This window comes from Rhinocladiella mackenziei (genome assembly GCF_000835555.1).
Source record: "Rhinocladiella mackenziei CBS 650.93 unplaced genomic scaffold supercont1.6, whole genome shotgun sequence".
Lineage (NCBI taxonomy): Eukaryota > Fungi > Ascomycota > Eurotiomycetes > Chaetothyriales > Herpotrichiellaceae > Rhinocladiella > Rhinocladiella mackenziei.
The window spans coordinates 2,533,283-2,549,133 of record NW_013550599.1 but is presented as its reverse complement, the minus strand read 5'-3'; the positions used below and the strand labels follow the sequence as shown (position 1 = coordinate 2,549,133).

General features: G+C 50.8%; 5 protein-coding genes across 5 annotated transcripts; 3 read left to right on the top strand and 2 right to left on the bottom strand.

The window, feature by feature from the left end:
* Positions 1-383: 383 nt before the first annotated feature.
* On the top strand, positions 384-3,852 carry Z518_08698 (calcium/proton exchanger; the record flags this gene model as incomplete). Its single annotated transcript, XM_013414438.1, has 2 exons — positions 384-525; positions 575-3,852. 2 exons carry the CDS (start codon positions 384-386, stop codon positions 3,850-3,852), a joined length of 3,420 nt encoding a protein of 1,139 aa, XP_013269892.1.
* A 728-nt stretch (positions 3,853-4,580) lies between these two features.
* Positions 4,581-5,960, top strand: Z518_08697 (uncharacterized protein; the record flags this gene model as incomplete). Its single annotated transcript, XM_013414437.1, has 1 exon — positions 4,581-5,960. The coding sequence occupies one exon, from the start codon at positions 4,581-4,583 to the stop codon at positions 5,958-5,960; it is 1,380 nt and encodes a 459-aa protein (XP_013269891.1).
* Positions 5,961-7,601: 1,641 nt separating this feature from the next.
* Positions 7,602-9,926, bottom strand: Z518_08696 (uncharacterized protein; the record flags this gene model as incomplete). Its single annotated transcript, XM_013414436.1, has 3 exons — positions 7,602-9,293; positions 9,349-9,806; positions 9,857-9,926. The coding sequence occupies 3 exons, from the start codon at positions 9,924-9,926 to the stop codon at positions 7,602-7,604; spliced, it is 2,220 nt and encodes a 739-aa protein (XP_013269890.1).
* A 502-nt stretch (positions 9,927-10,428) lies between these two features.
* Positions 10,429-11,760, top strand: Z518_08695 (uncharacterized protein; the record flags this gene model as incomplete). Its single annotated transcript, XM_013414435.1, has 1 exon — positions 10,429-11,760. The coding sequence occupies one exon, from the start codon at positions 10,429-10,431 to the stop codon at positions 11,758-11,760; it is 1,332 nt and encodes a 443-aa protein (XP_013269889.1).
* A 3,578-nt stretch (positions 11,761-15,338) lies between these two features.
* Positions 15,339-15,734, bottom strand: Z518_08694 (uncharacterized protein; the record flags this gene model as incomplete). Its single annotated transcript, XM_013414434.1, has 2 exons — positions 15,339-15,625; positions 15,680-15,734. The coding sequence occupies 2 exons, from the start codon at positions 15,732-15,734 to the stop codon at positions 15,339-15,341; spliced, it is 342 nt and encodes a 113-aa protein (XP_013269888.1).
* Between the last annotated feature and the right edge of the window lie 117 nt (positions 15,735-15,851).

Here is a 15,851-nt window from a genome sequence, read left to right as displayed (position 1 = left end):
GTGTGCGCTGTTGCTAAGACTTGGACGCCATCCTTTACCTCATCAGTTCTTTCTCTGGACTGCCAGTCGCACGTGTATCAATTGACGTGTTGTCTGGCACACACGGAGCACAAACCTGCAGGACCGTGCACGACCCGTGCACGAGCACTGCACCACTCCCTCAGCCGAGCAGCTTCATTATCCCCACCTGTATCTCTATCGACAATCATCTGACTCGACCGATATTCTATGTCCATCTGATGCGTCGGCGAGCCTGTTCCAGGCATCACTTTGCCTGGCTGTCCAGCACTCTGACAATTCCATCACAACCATAACTCGGCAGTGCACCCGTCTTCCTCTCTACGGGTGGGGAAAATAAAGAACAAGCCAGCTCCGCGATCAGTATGTCGCCCGGTGATACTTCTCAGAAGAGTCCCGGCATCAAACCGGCTCAGGATTCACAATTTATCTCGAGATCTGTCCCCGAGAATCTCGAACGAATCGACGAGAGCTCTGGTCAAGATACGACGATTCGACGTGATTATGGTAAACAATGGCACAACCAAGTTGAGATTACATTCTGATTGAGTAATAGGCACCCTTAGCAATGTTCCAGCTTCCAGCAGTCAAAAACCACGCAGTTCCTACCGCTCCGATGATGGTGCAGACGGATCTTCAGGTATGACACCTCTGTCGCCGCAAAACACGAAGCCCAAGAAGCCCGCGCCGATGAGGAGAGCTTCTACACGGAAACAACTGCCACACCGAGGAGAACAGTTTTCCGTCGACGACGATCCTTCCGAGGTGGAGGAAGATCGAACTCCCCTCACACCTAGCCTACAACCTTTTCCCACCCTCACTCGACAGCAATCCACAGTTCGTCGACGAAACGTTGCCGCTCAGCCTCAGCTACCGCGTGTTGATTCGGCCGAGGAAGAGGCCGAGGAAATGAATCAAGAGGGACCTGTCCTGGACCAGTCAGAAGAGAATACAGCGGATGGGGAAGATGCGGGATTGGAAGAATCGGAGGAACAAGATCTAAGCGATGCCGAGAGTTTTACTTTGAAAGACCGACAGCTGGCCATCAACCAAACCCACCCGTTTGGTATCCGGATCTGGAAGCCGGCCTTGTACAAAAAGAATAGATCGGTCGAGAAAGGAGCCGAGGAAGATATCCACTCCTCCCCCAGCCAAATCGTGAGCAAGTGGTTGTGGGCATTTAACTGTCTATGGACGGTCCTTTTTGGCTGGTGGCTGGCCGCCGCGGCGACCATTGGTGCGCTCGCTTGCTATTTATTTGCCTTTGACCCCAGTGCGGCTGCATATGGCCGAGTCTTTTTGGGCCTCTCCGGTTACCTTTTCTGGCCGTTTGGCAAATTCGTCAAACTTGAACAGGATGAGAATTATGTCGAAGAAGATGAAGGCGAAGGCCGGAGCATTAGCGAGTATGAAAGATGGCAGAGCGGTGATCTTGAATATGGTCGACTGATGTTCGGACCAACTCTCACCCATAGCGGTTCCATCGTGGGGCGACACAGGAACAGTATCGACTCGGCCAACGAGAACGACAGCCTTCTCGCTCGAAGTGGGAGAACAGACAGAGCAGACACCGGCGTCAGCACCAAAACGAAACGTCGACTTTTCGGACGCGGTCAATGGACTTTGGGCCGGGTCATCTTCTTCGTTTTCTTCTACTTCAACGTGGCACCTCTGATGCTCCTGGTTTCCATGATATGTTGGCTGATGGTTTTCTGGATCCCCATGGGTCGGGTCACACTCATTCTCTTCTACCACCTGCGAAAACGTCCTCTGTCGTTGACCTTCCATCGTGATGTTTCACACGCTCGAAACTCCACCAAACCATCGTCGATCATCCTTTGCACCTACCGGGCGGTCGGAACGAAGTATTGGAAATACACGGTTGATGGCACCAATATCTTCCTCATCAACTTCCTGGCGATCGTCGTCTTCGTCATTCTGGACTACTTTGTCCTGAAGGAAGGCCTTGGTCTCAACATTTGGCTCACGAGTCCCGCACTCATGTTCACACTGGCACTCATCTCCATTATTCCCTTGGCCTATTTCATTGGCCAGGCGGTGGCGTCTATTTCGGCACAGTCGTCCATGGGCATGGGAGCTGCGGTCAACGCCTTTTTCTCGACCATCGTCGAAGTGTATCTGTACTGTATTGCTCTGAACGAGGGTAAAGCCCCTTTGGTGGAAGGAAGCATCATCGGCAGTATATTTGCGGGTATTCTTCTCCTCCCCGGATTGTCGATGTGTTCTGGGGCCATCAAACGAAAGACTCAACGATTCAATGTCAAATCCGCCGGCGCAACCTCCACCATGTTACTCTTTGCTGTGATTGCGGCTTTCGGTCCCACCTTGTTTTACAAAATTTACGGAAGCCATGAATTGATCTGCAAATCATGTACGACTGCAGATGAGGACAATCCAAGAGACTGCCGTCATTGTTACTTTCGCCAGGTCCCAGCCGTTAGCGACGACTTTTTCGTCCAGGCCGTCCGGCCATATTGCTGGTTCGCAGCAGTTCTTCTTTTCTCATCCTACATCATTGGATTGCTCTTCACGCTGCGAACGCATGCTGCCATTATCTGGAGTACTGACAGCGACGAGAAAAAGCCTCAGCAAGGACAAACCGCTGACGTCAGTCCGATGGATACTCGACAACAGAGTGTGGTCAACTCGCAGACTCTGCAAAACGCGAGCCCGAATGGGTCTTATGTCCCCAGATCTGCGATCAGGGAGTCGCAGCTGTATAGACGGATCCTAGGACAGTCTCTGCGGTCGGCCGGACTCGCAGACGTTGATGGTCCTGATCGAGAGGCATCAAATGCAGCCAAGGCAGATGGGCATCTTCACGCGGTTGACCATCCAACAAAAGGCGATTTACCTCACGTCGTGCCACCGAAATCCAGTCACGGATCGGAAACCGTCCGCAGTCCGGTCCTGTGGCCTGTCGTACCCGGCTTGTCGGAGGAAGACAACAACAATCTTGTTCGACAAGTTGCTGAGATGGCCGCCACGGCGGCGACGGTCGCGGCGAGAGATGCGGTCAATCACCCTCGTACGGCATCGTACCAGGCAACACATGCGTACAAAGGCGACAAACCCGACAAAACCAGCAGACCGTCGGTGACCCGCCGGGACACTACCATGGAGGAATCATACGTGAATCCCGCAGCGGAGCAGGCTGTCCATGCTAGTGGCGAAGGCGGGGGGCATAACGCCCCGAATTGGTCGCGGACAAAGTCGTACGTTATCCTGTTGACGGCGACAGTGGCATACGCCGTTGTTGCTGAGATTCTGGTCAACACGGTGGATGTTGTGCTAAATTCGATTGACATTGACGAGAAGTTCCTCGGGATCACATTGTTTGCATTGGTACCAAACACGACGGAGTTCCTGAATGCGATATCGTTTGCCATGAACGGCAACATTGCACTGAGCATGGAGATTGGATCAGCCTACGCGTTGCAAGTGTGCTTGCTTCAGATCCCAGCCTTGGTCCTCTTTTCGGCGGTTTCAGGGCGATTTTATGATCCGACTGACCTCATTGATCACACCTTCAATCTCATCTTCCCGCAATGGGACATGGTCACCATCATCTTATGCGTGTTCCTTCTGAGCTACATGTATGGCGAGGGGAAGAGCAACTACTTCAAAGGTAGTATTCTGGTGATGACCTATCTTGTGGTCATTATGGGCTTCTACTTCAGCGGATTCACCACGATGAGCAGTATGGGAGGAAATCTAAATGACACCTTGGCCATCATGCCAAGCATGGCGTGGCAGCAGAGTGGCCTTAGAACCGTTGGCACTACCCCAGTTGTGGGCGGAAGGGAGTTGTGAAGGATTTTATTTTTGACGGTCGTTCCAAATGGTGCAATCAGCTCTTGAACAATTCAACTACAAGGCATCGAGCGAGGCGTTTACAACGAAGTTCTGGGAAGCCAGGGGAAGGACTGGACCTTGGGCAACATCGGAAAATACCTGGGAAAGTAGAGAGGGTGTGAAGGTGCAGGCAGCAGTACAGATTACTTGTAGTTTATACAAGAGGGCATCAATGGCCGACATTTCTAGCTTCACAATGTCCCACGGAGATGGGGGAAAAGATTGTTTGAATAGTAGTTCATGCGTAACTGGTACTTGACATGCCATACATTGCAGTACCTGGCCTTCTGTTCCTGATACTCTGTGATACATCGCATGACCCATTAGAACGGGGTTAGTTTTGGAGTATGGGACTAAACTGTATGCGGTATGGCGGCTCAACAAGAAGAGGCCCAATCGGGACTAGGGGGTCATCGCCTCACCGTTTGGCATTGCGTTGGCTTCGTCGGCTTCGCTGGTTTGCGTTGGTCTTGTGCCTCCAGACTCCAGACTCATCAGCCCATCTCGCCAACTGTCGCGCCATCGTCCCTTTCTCATCACACCTGACCGACTCTCTTCCTCGTCCTGCCTTTCATTCCTCTTTCCTCCTTTTTTGTGCCTGGCTCATCTCAAGCTGAAGTCCTGCGACTCAAACTCGTTCGACCATCGGGTCAAGGAGCGGGGGTGCTCTTGTCCTCTCTCTAACCATGTCCCTGGAGGGATCAATATCACCATATCTCTTACCGCCATCCCTTCTCGACCTCCTATCCAATACGGTCATTCTTGACACCACCCTTCCATACCTACCTCTATCAACCATCTTCTCGCTTTCCAGGACATCCCACGCTTTTCGCGATCTGCTCTTCCAGACAGCTAGCGTCTTCCGCTACGTGGACCTTTCGCAATGTCGCGGTGCATATGTGCCCCCGAATTTATTGACGAGAATAGATTCCGGCGGTCATTCCTGGCGTGCCGAACGGATGGACGAGAATCTGACCGAAGACGAGTTCTATGCCGGACCACTCCGTGGTGTCCTGTGGAAATTACGCCGCATGAAAGTATTGCAACATGTGCAAACTTTGGTGCTCGATGAGCTGGCTTCCGTTACTCATGATCTGGTCAGCGATATTGTTCTTGCTCCGGAGTATAATGTGCGGTTACTTAGCATTCGTCGATGTCTGAATGTCAATCAGTCAAAGCTACAACAGCTTCTCCGCCACCTCTGCCGACCGAGCAGACCAGAAGGCACTCCACGCTTGCAGGGTCTCTACGTGTTCACAAACCCTGTTTCGCTCAATCAACACGCATACGACTACAATTTCGTCACCTTAGGGGTAACAATCTCGCAAGGCGCGCCGCTTGGTGCGGGGATGGTCACCGCCGATGGGAAGGCTGTCTCGAATGAACTTGAACCATGGTATGCACCCAGCGGTCAGGTTATTTCCCAAGGTCATGCTCAACGATGCGCATGGGAAGAAACTCTCCAGACCTGTCATGGGATAATCAGCTTCGATGCTGTGTTATGTACTCACATGCACGTCGACATGGCTCCGGTTCTGCACGCTGCCTCTCGAGATTATTTGATGGAGAACAAACCTGGCATACCCCCTATGGCCACCGTGTCTCTCGGCCCCGGGGGATGTGCAGGCTGCGGCCGAAACCCACATGGCGCGCCTGTCTGGGGCAAAAGCGACTTCCGTGAATTCCCTCTGCTCTGGCCCCCTCCCACGACAGGGAAACTCGTTGATGCCGTTCGACCTCCACTCCGGACGACCGAAGACGGGAGAATCCTCCCTCAACGATTGATCGTTTCCTGTACTTGGTGTCTGACGAATCGATACTGTGAAAGTTGTCACCGATGGTGGTGCGCCGATTGCTACAATCCGAAAACGTCGAAGAAACTCAGTGACCTGGAAAGGCTGAGTCGGGCAGGACTTTCCTACTTCCCCTCCAGGGAGGAAATTGAGAACGGGGCCACGGATGCAGATGGTGGCGACCACATCAAGGTATTTAATCGGCTTTGCGTTCAGAACTGTCTTGTTGGCGAATGGATGACCGGGGCCGGCGGTGGCGGTATGTGGGGATGATTCTCAACGTCGTTCGGAAAAGAAAAAAGAATCGCTGAAGAAGTTCAATAAGAAGGGAGCAGCTTCTCGACAGTCCAAGATGGAACATCTGCTTCTTCACTACCCACCGCCATCGAGCGAGCCGACCGCTACTGATGCTGACACTGCCTCTCACAATCATCACCTGCCCACTCCATTTTGCCTGTTGTCGTCCTCTCCTTCACTTTTTCTCCACTGTCCCTCCAAATAGGCAGACTGACACTCACCATCATTTTTCTCCTGCAGCAGCAGCATCTTCAACCTCATCACGATTTGCAACTCCCACTCCTTCCCGGCGAAGCCGCTGTGACCCGAGACTGTTTCGAATGTGGTCGTGTGTGCAAGCTTTGTGCGCCCCTATCAGCTCGGATTTGCAAGAGATGCAAGAGCAGCTATTGCGTGCTTCATAATACAGGTTGTGATGAGAAAACTGTACGTTGCACTGTCTTCCATTTTCTCACAGGGAACCTAGGAGAAAGTGAAAAGATGTCCGGAACTGACGATCATTGATCCCTAGTGTGATTGGTGTATGTTCAGCTGCGCAAGACGGACCCGGGAACTTTATTAAGAACCAGGAAACATCTTATACCAATGAGGAAGCCATAATTCTCTCAAAATGCCTTCCTACTCCGAATTTACACAACGTTGTGATATCAAAAAGAATTCCATCTTTTCTCGGCCCGTAAACACCTCATCAAACGCTTGAAACGACATTTTCATAAAATATCCTTCTCATCATTCGACCACGCAACCTCCTCAAAAGCCAGGAAGTCCATCAGGGGACTAATTTGGCGCTACCACGACCGTCAAATCAATTCCAACTTTTCAACTACTGTCAAGCATCAAATGACGACTCGCCACTCAGCACTCAAACTCTTCTTACTCTACTCCGACTAGCGGCAATCCGAATATCTTTGCGTCTTCATTAAGCCTCGCCTCGCAGATCCTCCCATCTCTGAACCTCTGAATCGGTCCTTCATCGACTCTCAGCCGACAGGCACCTCCTTGACACCTCGATTATTTCCACTCCCATTCTCGACCACGGCTTCACCCTTATCCTCTCTTCTAATCCTCGATTTCTAGTCTCGTTCGACCATATGAACGGCGTTCTATTCAATCTCGACAGGGTTCTTCAGTTTCAATCAGGCGACGGGTGAGCATGGCAAAGCGAGGTTTTTATTTTCTTACTAGCTCTGGCTTTTCAACTCAAGTGGCGCTGGCGCAAGGAATGGACTCTTGGACTTTGAAGTATTCTTCACTTACTATACCATTCCTAGTATTGGATTTCTTCAATTTTATATTCCTTTGGGCACTGTTATTTGTTCTGTCCTGTCACGCCATAATATGACCTAATGCCTAACGTTATTTACCCCGATCGTTTCTCATTCGGAGTGCAAGGATTGCTAGGCGACGCCAGGATCCCGACCAAGTCAAACCTAAAACGAAGCTCAGCAGAGTTCGCTTAATCAGGCATGATGATGATTACTCGTGCCGTCCACCACATTTCACTCATGAACACATCAGGTCTCAAACACCACGTACACTGAAGAGAATACCGCCCCAATCCAGAAAGTAACACATAAACTCCATCTTCCTTCCCCCTCGTCGGTCAGCGACTCACTATTACTGCTTCTTCTTCTCCTCCCTGCTTCCCTTGAGATCCATCACGTCAATCATACCGATGCCAACCTTCTCCGTTTCAACCCAGCTGCGCTGACGATTCCAAAAGCGCTCCGCGGGGCTGGAAGACTTGAGACTGTCGTTCCTAGCGTCCTCCTCAAGACTCTGCTTCGTGATCTCTGCGAACATGTTCACACCTGGCTCGGTCTTGAGCGGACCATTTGGTGGTGAAGACAGTGGCTTAATTGCATCTGCGAGCCCGGCGTCTTCCAGGTACTTCTTGCGGACCATGAAGCGCTGGCTTCGGTCCTTGCGCATCGCAGCGCTGTCGAGCTTGCTTATGGCCGAGCGCACCAGGAGTCGGACAACAAGGAAGATGTGCTCAGACAGGAAGACGCAAAGGAGCAGAGCCCAGAGCTTAATTGCGTGTGGCTTCCCATCGGGCCCGTCGCCACCGCTAAACATGTAGACGAGCGCCGCGGATGTTAGGCTGCCGAGCCAAGCAAGGAACTCGAGACTGTTGAGCCAAGGCCCAATGCTGTCGACTCGCGATGGATTGGGCCGGCGGGATTCCACAGTGAGCTTGAATGTGTCGCCGCGTAATTCGATCCAGTTGTTGATAAAGTAGGAGACTGGAGTCAGAGGCCAGATCACGGAAAACAAGGACAAGTAGCCGAATTGGATACACATTTCCCGGAGGTCAGATGTGACATCGTATTCGGGGAGGGCGACTTCTTCGCGCACTTGGGCGAGGAATTCCTTCTCCTCGGGCGGGTCGTTTGCAGAAATGGATGGCGTTGCTCCGCCGTTCTTCTCGGCTCGAGATGATTGCATTTCTTTGTACTTCTTTGTCCCTTTCTGAGTGACAAGCGGCATCAGAGTCTCCATGGCAAAGTTGACCACTTGTGCGGTCACCGCAAAGTAGATCATTTGGTTCCTTAGACGGTTAGGATTGATGCTGAACGCGCCCGGAGGAATGGTTTCCCGGTGCTTCTCATTCTCGGCGAATGGCTTGACGGTCAGGCTGAAAATGTCGAGGTAAGGGACCAGGATCGACGCGAATGGAACGTACACAAATGAGGTCAAGAATATCGCAGTGTATGAGGTGATGAAGTTGATGACAAAGACTTTCGAGATCATGGCTTTGTCGTGTGACTCTTGAGTTTCGTAATTTTCGTAGAGGGTGAGCCGTTCCGCAAACTGTGTGAGAAAGGTGCTGATCGTAGGTACCGCTAGGGTGAGAATGATCGTAGGCAGGAAGACAAGGATCGATTTCAAGGGACCATCGTAGACCTCGGAGATGAAGATTTCAACGGCATAGGAAGAGCAGATGACTGCCCCGAGCGCCACAACACAGAGAAATGCGAGGGGGATTTGTAGGAGTTGTCTCTGGATTCGCTTCTTGGCGGGGAAGAAAGCAACCTCTTCGCCGGTGACGGAGTCTGTTGCAATCTCTTCAGGCACAAACTCCTTTCTCCGATCTTCAATAGCAGACACGTTCTTCACATTCCATCGAATAGCGAGTTCCTGCTCTTGACGTTTCCAGTACTCGACGAATACGACACACCAAAGACCGTTGACAATCGCATAGATTGCTGAGAAGTTACCGAACAGGACCCAGCATGAAAAGCCAAAGACTGCCGGGAAGATCATGAAGGAGAAATAGGATTGAAGGAACGCGTAGTAGTAGCCAATCTGCAGGGATCAGTCTCGTTCATTGGAGCCGATGGTGTACGAGCGGGCAACGAACCTTTTCGCCCACCGTATTCCTGATCTCATCCAGGTCGTCCGGTGTTAGAAAGGTCTTTCGAGAGAATTCAGACAACCACTTCTTGTTCTTGACACGATCGTGTAAGGGAAATACCGCCTCCACAGCTTCCCATTCACCATGCTTGGGTGTTATACCAGCTCCGCCTTCTTCACGTGGACAGCATATCATGTGGTGGATTTGACGATGTCTTTCGGCGTTGGTCAATGGCTCCGCAGTCAGGATTTGGGCAGGGTCATTGCTAGGTTGAATCTGTCGAATGCCATGCAGCCAATCCCTGATTCTAGATCTGTACACAACATCGGCCAAGACTTTTTCATCGGCAGCCTTTACGAAGACCAGTAAGGATGTTTCATCGCCTCGTCGTACTTCGGTAGTCAAACCAGTCTCGGCAAGGACTCGAATGAGTTTTTTGAATTGAGCAACTCCAGATTCCTTGTCTATGAACTGTTAGAGTCCGACGTGGAGGAGAAAGGACAAGGAATTCTACCGTCGTTAGGGACTCTGAAGCTAATGGCATAGTCAACGTCGAAATTATTCTGAACCTCCTTGGAGGCCATGATGGTCGATAGGTTAAGGGATAATGAGGAAGGGAGAGATAAAAGGGCCAGAAGATGTGATGCTCTTTTCAGTAGGCAGCGTCCCGGAGAATTATAATCAACGCCAGAGGCAATATTCCTGCATCACAGCCATCAGCTGAAGAGAAACTTTGGAATATGAAAGAGTGCAGCTGAGCGCCTGCCAGAAGTGAAGCTCATCGTACGTCATTTGGCTCAGCACAGACCCAACAGCAGTTAGCAAGTGTTCTAGTACTAATACGGCTAATGATCGGCAGAGATCTCCTTACCAAATTCGCTAGTCCCGACTGGGTGTGCATCGCTAATCGACCAATCATAACATTGTATTATCCGCGTACCTCGTATTTTCAACCTCGGTATCAAATGCTCTGGGATTTCATCTCACCTCCGTTCCTATATTCAAGCTTACTCCCCGCAGCTCAACGCTTGAATCTCTCCCTTTCTATTGACTAGTACCAGTTTCTGCTTTCACACCATCTCCACCATGGCCAACAAGACTGAGTCCCAATGGAATCAGCCGTATACAGAGCCCGATCCACACAGTCACTCTGCGTACCAGCGAGAGATCTACTCCTCGCTCCGGGCTCCAATCTTCTCCACCAAGCCGGCTGAATGGGAAGCATTGGCTCGTTCTAAAGTCCCTGCTCCCAACTTCGGCTATGTCTCTGGCTCAGCCAGCAGTGGACAGACCCATGCCGCCAACATTGCAGCCTTTGATCGATACCGTCTCCGACCACACATGCTGGTCAATGCCACTCAGCGAGATACGAGTGTAGAACTGTTTGGGACCAAATACAAGAGCCCGCTCTTGGTTGCACCAGTCGGCGTCCAAAATATCATGCATCGAGACGCCGAAGAAGCCACGGCAAAAGCCTGCCGTAAACTCGGTGTCCCCATGATTCTGTCCTCCGCTGCCACGAGAACCATTGAGCAGGTTGCCGAAGCCAATGGCGATGGGGATCGTTGGTATCAGCTTTATTGGCCCAGGCCCCAATGGGAAGATGTTACTGTGAGCCTGCTCAACCGGGCCAAAGCGAACGGCTACAAGGTCCTTGTGGTCACTTTAGACACTTTCAACCTTGCCTGGAGACCAGTCGATCTCGACACGGCCTACCTGCCCTTTATTTGGGGCGATGGCTGTCAGATTGGACATTCAGACCCCGTCTTCAATCAAAGATATGAAGAAGTTCAGAAAATGGATAAAAGGGGTTACGGAGAAAAGTTGGCTGAACTATGGGCGACCATGAAAAGTCCCGGATCAGTTTCTGGCGCAGCTCGGGTCCTTTCGAACATCCAGCTCTTGCAAAAGTCAAAGGCATGGCTAGATGTTATGAACTCGGGAACGTACCGTGAATGGAAACACCTGGAGATTTTGCGCAAGCTATGGGACGGTCCAATTGTCCTGAAAGGCATTCAGACGGTTGATGATGCCCACAGAGCTATCGACCATGGCATGGATGGCATCATTGTGTCAAACCACGGGGGCCGACAGTGCGATGGCGCCATCGCCTCACTGGATGCCCTTGCTGAAATTGCCGCTGATGAAAGGATCCAGAGATCTACATTGACTCTCATCTTTGACAGTGGCATTCGCACCGGCAGCGATGTTATAAAGGCGTTGGCCTTGGGTGCAAAAGCTGTTTGTATTGGTCGACCATATATGTATGGTCTTGCCATTCATGGGCAGGAAGGTGTGGAACATATTCTCAGATGTCTCCTGGCTGACATGGACAACATGTTGGGTCAAGTCGGCAAGAAGAGTCTGAAGGAACTTAACAGACACGACGTACAAATTCGGTCGGACTCCAAGCTATAGATTGCCGATATGTGGAGCCAAAAAGACATAGAATGTTTCAGTTGCTTCCATCGTTGACACTCACGGATTGAGGCTGAATATCTGATCGAGCTGTCCTTGCATGCTTGATTGTACCCGCGAGGAACTCTTTATGGCTGTGAGATGCTTTGTTAGACATTCAACGACGGCTGCGCGGTGTTTTCCTAAGAGGCTTTGTCGGGTAACCTATCCTCAAAGGCAGTGATTGGAATAAAGAACCCATTCCCCAAGTATTCCATGTGACTACCAACGTAACCGAGATACTTCTTCCCGGGAAGCGAATTTCGGTCAATCGGCAGACATTTGGCTCGCTTGAAATTGAAAATCAAAGCAATGAAACACCAAGAGGCAAGCAGTCAGCAAGATCAGCAAGTCAGCTGGTTGATTCCTCCGCAAGATCCACACATGATCCTCCCAATGGCTCCTCATACGATGGCTGTCCCTGAAATAAACATAACTCCACCCTCGGAAGATTTGGCATCGGCTGCTCCTGCAATCTCAATCACTTCTGCTTTGAGGGGAAATGGGAACATGGAAAAGAGGCCGCCCTCAAAGCTGGGTGTGATGCGCGCCACATGACATAATTACAAACATACACCAACATCGAGTGATATCGAACTGGTTGGGCGTGCTAACGAGATCAGACGTTAGGGAAGCGAAGAAATTTCAGGAGATCAGCATATGCTGAAGCTCAAAGTCCAGGACAATTCGCAATGAATGACAATATACCAGAAAATTCAGATTTGTCACGTGTCACGCTAGGCCTAGTTGGGACTAGCCCACTAGAGCACTCGTTTACTCCTTCCACTCCTGCTCTCCCACACAACCCTCAGAACAACAAGACACAGATAGACCATAACAACGACTACTTCAGTCAGCATTTGCCATTGCGGTATTCCCTTGCTCCTTTTCTTTCCCCTCTTGTCCCAGATATGACAGGATTGCTCTATCCCACAGAGTGTCGTTGATGCGCAGTGCCATTACCTCACGTCAGATAAATCAGCTTCAAAACATAGATTTGTCATGGAAAGTACTTACGGTCGCTGCTAGTGTCCCCCACATCTGTACTACGCCTCGAAGCTTTGTTTGGTTTGAAGCCCCTGTGGAGGACGTGCCAAAACATATCGGGGCAGTCCGAGCTGTTGTAGTTGTCTTTCCAAATCTCGCAGGAAAATTTGTGAAGTCGGCGGCCTTCTTCGAAATCCTCTGCTGTGGGATGTTTAATGCCGTCGACGGGGCTATAGCTTATCGCTGAGCAATCCGAAGCACCAGAGGCAGGAGAGCCCTGGGCTTTAGGTATGTATCTGGAGAGATTTGTTATTCGTGCTGGGACTGTATTTGACAAGAGGCCAAGATGTCTACGATGGTTCCTCCTGCTTTCCAATTCCAGTCCTTGGAGATGGTTCAAGACTTGGTCAATGACTGTATTGGTGAGTTGTAGAACTGAAGCAATGGCTAACAAGCGCAAATATCTCTCACAAGTAAGGACCGTCGCAATGTTCTCCGGAAATTCAGCTTAGATGTGTCCTACCATTCTGGGTCTGCACGCCTCTGTGCAACCTTGCAAGCCTCCCAATTTTATTGTGGGCTGTGGATGTTTTCACGCGCATACGGGGGGGTTTTGGCCAAAGAGGCACTGGAAGCTAGCACAGTCCCGAGCTCGCAAGTCAGCAACAATGCCGGGAAAAAGCAGATGACCGAATTCTCACAAAGTCGTTTCTGCATGGGTTGCCTGGTGCCAGGCGTCCAGAACAAACACCAGCCGACCTCCTCGGGTCGCGTACGCATATAGTACCGTCAGGACACTCGGCGCTCGTGGTGCAATCTTCTCCCTGAACGGCTATCCCTGTATCCACGGCGTTTGGAGGAGGTTGAGGAAGAGCCATGACGGTACTGAGGACAGCAGAGAGTCCAACGAAGATGGTTGTGGCCTTCATTTTTTGCTGGTGGTCGATGGAAGCTTGAACAACAAAAATGTGATGGTAGGTTTTGATTCTCTGGGAAGATTATTGCTGCAAAGGATCGTGTCTTCAACAGTAAGGAAATATAGACTGAATGGAAAACTTGTTGATTTCACAAGCAGGACGTGAGTTTCATACATATATATATATAAATATATCCGGAGTGGCAGTCTTCTGTTTATACAAAGCCTCGACACTGGATCTTCGCTTGCCATACGGCGTCGTTCTTGGCCTTGCTCTTCTCTACATGGCCCATTCATCTAAACATAGACACAGATTGCTAAAAGCGAAGCCGGGAGGAAGAGAAGGTCATTGCGTCGATGCTAGGCCATCGTCTCGTCAGTTATAAGCATCGCAAGCAATGTCAAAACGAGCTAGCGCCGACCAAGACCCTAGGGCTTCATTTTTGTTCGATCGAAAGGTTTCCTTTGGACCCCCGTGACGTGGCGGAGTAGCGAGTCTGGAGCATAGAAATTGATCCCTAAACGCCAAGTTACTCTGCCACTGCGACAAGTCAGGAGCCTCATGCACCCTCAGATGTCTTGAGACTTCTACTGAGAAGGATCAGAACTTTCCGATAAAAGCCTCAGGTCGGTCTGTGATTCGTCTCTATATGTAGAAATAGTCAGATGTTCAGACAGTGATCTTGCGTTATTGACATCATTTGGTCACGCACTTACATTCCAACAGTCTCTGCAGCTGCCACGCTGGAGCCCCATGAGGCTTCCCCGGGGTCTCAGAACGGAACCGCATTAGAATACGAAAATGGTTTCAAGAGCGAATGAAGGACAAAGAGTGATCAGGCACATGGCTTCCGGTTCATCAGGGCACTCGGCCATGGCGAGAACAAGCAGGTGACGTGGGCTTCCCCTCATCCACCATCGCCCTTCACTTGCATTGACCTCGACATATAGGGTAGTCAACCAGAGGAGTTGCCTCCAAAAGATCCTTGAGAAGCCTCTGAAGCAGGCAGTTGTCGGAGAAGCGACTGCCAAAAGACACTGGTTGCGTTAATAAAGGAACATCCGTTCCCATTCCGCCGGCAGGACAAGGGCAGTGCAGGCCGTCTCAATGACTAGGAACCCATGGCTTCATGTTCGTCTAAAAAATACACCGGATTGTTAGAGCGTGGTGATTAGCTGCGTTTCCGAAAGATATCGTAATTGTGCAGACGTACTTCACGGTACTTGAAGTGCATATGCCCCCATGAAGGGCAGTGGAAGCTTGACATTCTGGGTCCTGGCAGGGGATGCCATCATTTCTCTGAATTGTTTGAGATGGGGTTCGGCATGATTCCGAGTTTTGTATACCGTGAAGAAGTTGTGGGGCCCTTGGGAAACAGCAGACGGTCTAGCGATCCGCCGTTATGTTGAATTCCCTATGTAAGATCCGGTTTGTGCCGCAGCGGAATGTCTTTCCTTTGGCACCAGGCGACGGAGGCATACGCCTGTGATAGAACTTGTCCTCGTCGCCAAGCTCACAGAGATCCTTGCAAATAAGGTCTGCAACAAACTCGCCGTTCTTCCAAGTAGTGCTCTTCCCTTTTGGGCTCCCAGTCTCCCTTGTCGAGATCAAGCATAAAGAGGCCAGGTTGATTATTTATCTCAATTGTGCCAATGGTGTCAAAGAACTGCTGTCGGGTAGCTTTTGGTCAATCACCGGGTCCGCCTTGAGAGCGTTCACTTTATCCGAAGTAAACCCTGTCGGCGTTCGCGGGTGAGCATAGCGACTCACATGTGTGACTGCTTCAAACAGAACTCTGGGCGAAGGTTGGCCAAGGAAGGCAGCTTGTACGTCGCATGGGACGCGTTGATGGATGACCGCCTGATAGATACCTGCGTCCCCATGGCACATAGCTTGTTGAAGCCGAGGTTGAGTTGCAACAACTATAGGATGTCAGTATCAGTTCGATTGGCTCGTATCGGGTGGGTATCACACACCTTCAATAGACTCAGCAGCTTCCCTCCGGATGACATAGCCTCCCAGGATTTGCATTAATCCTACCTAGCGGCCTAATCGCTGAAAATAGTAGAGGTAGGAGTGGTAACGTAACGCTTTCGCGGGTGACGATTGAATGCCCGCGGATGTGGGCTCGGCTTGCCGGAAACCGAC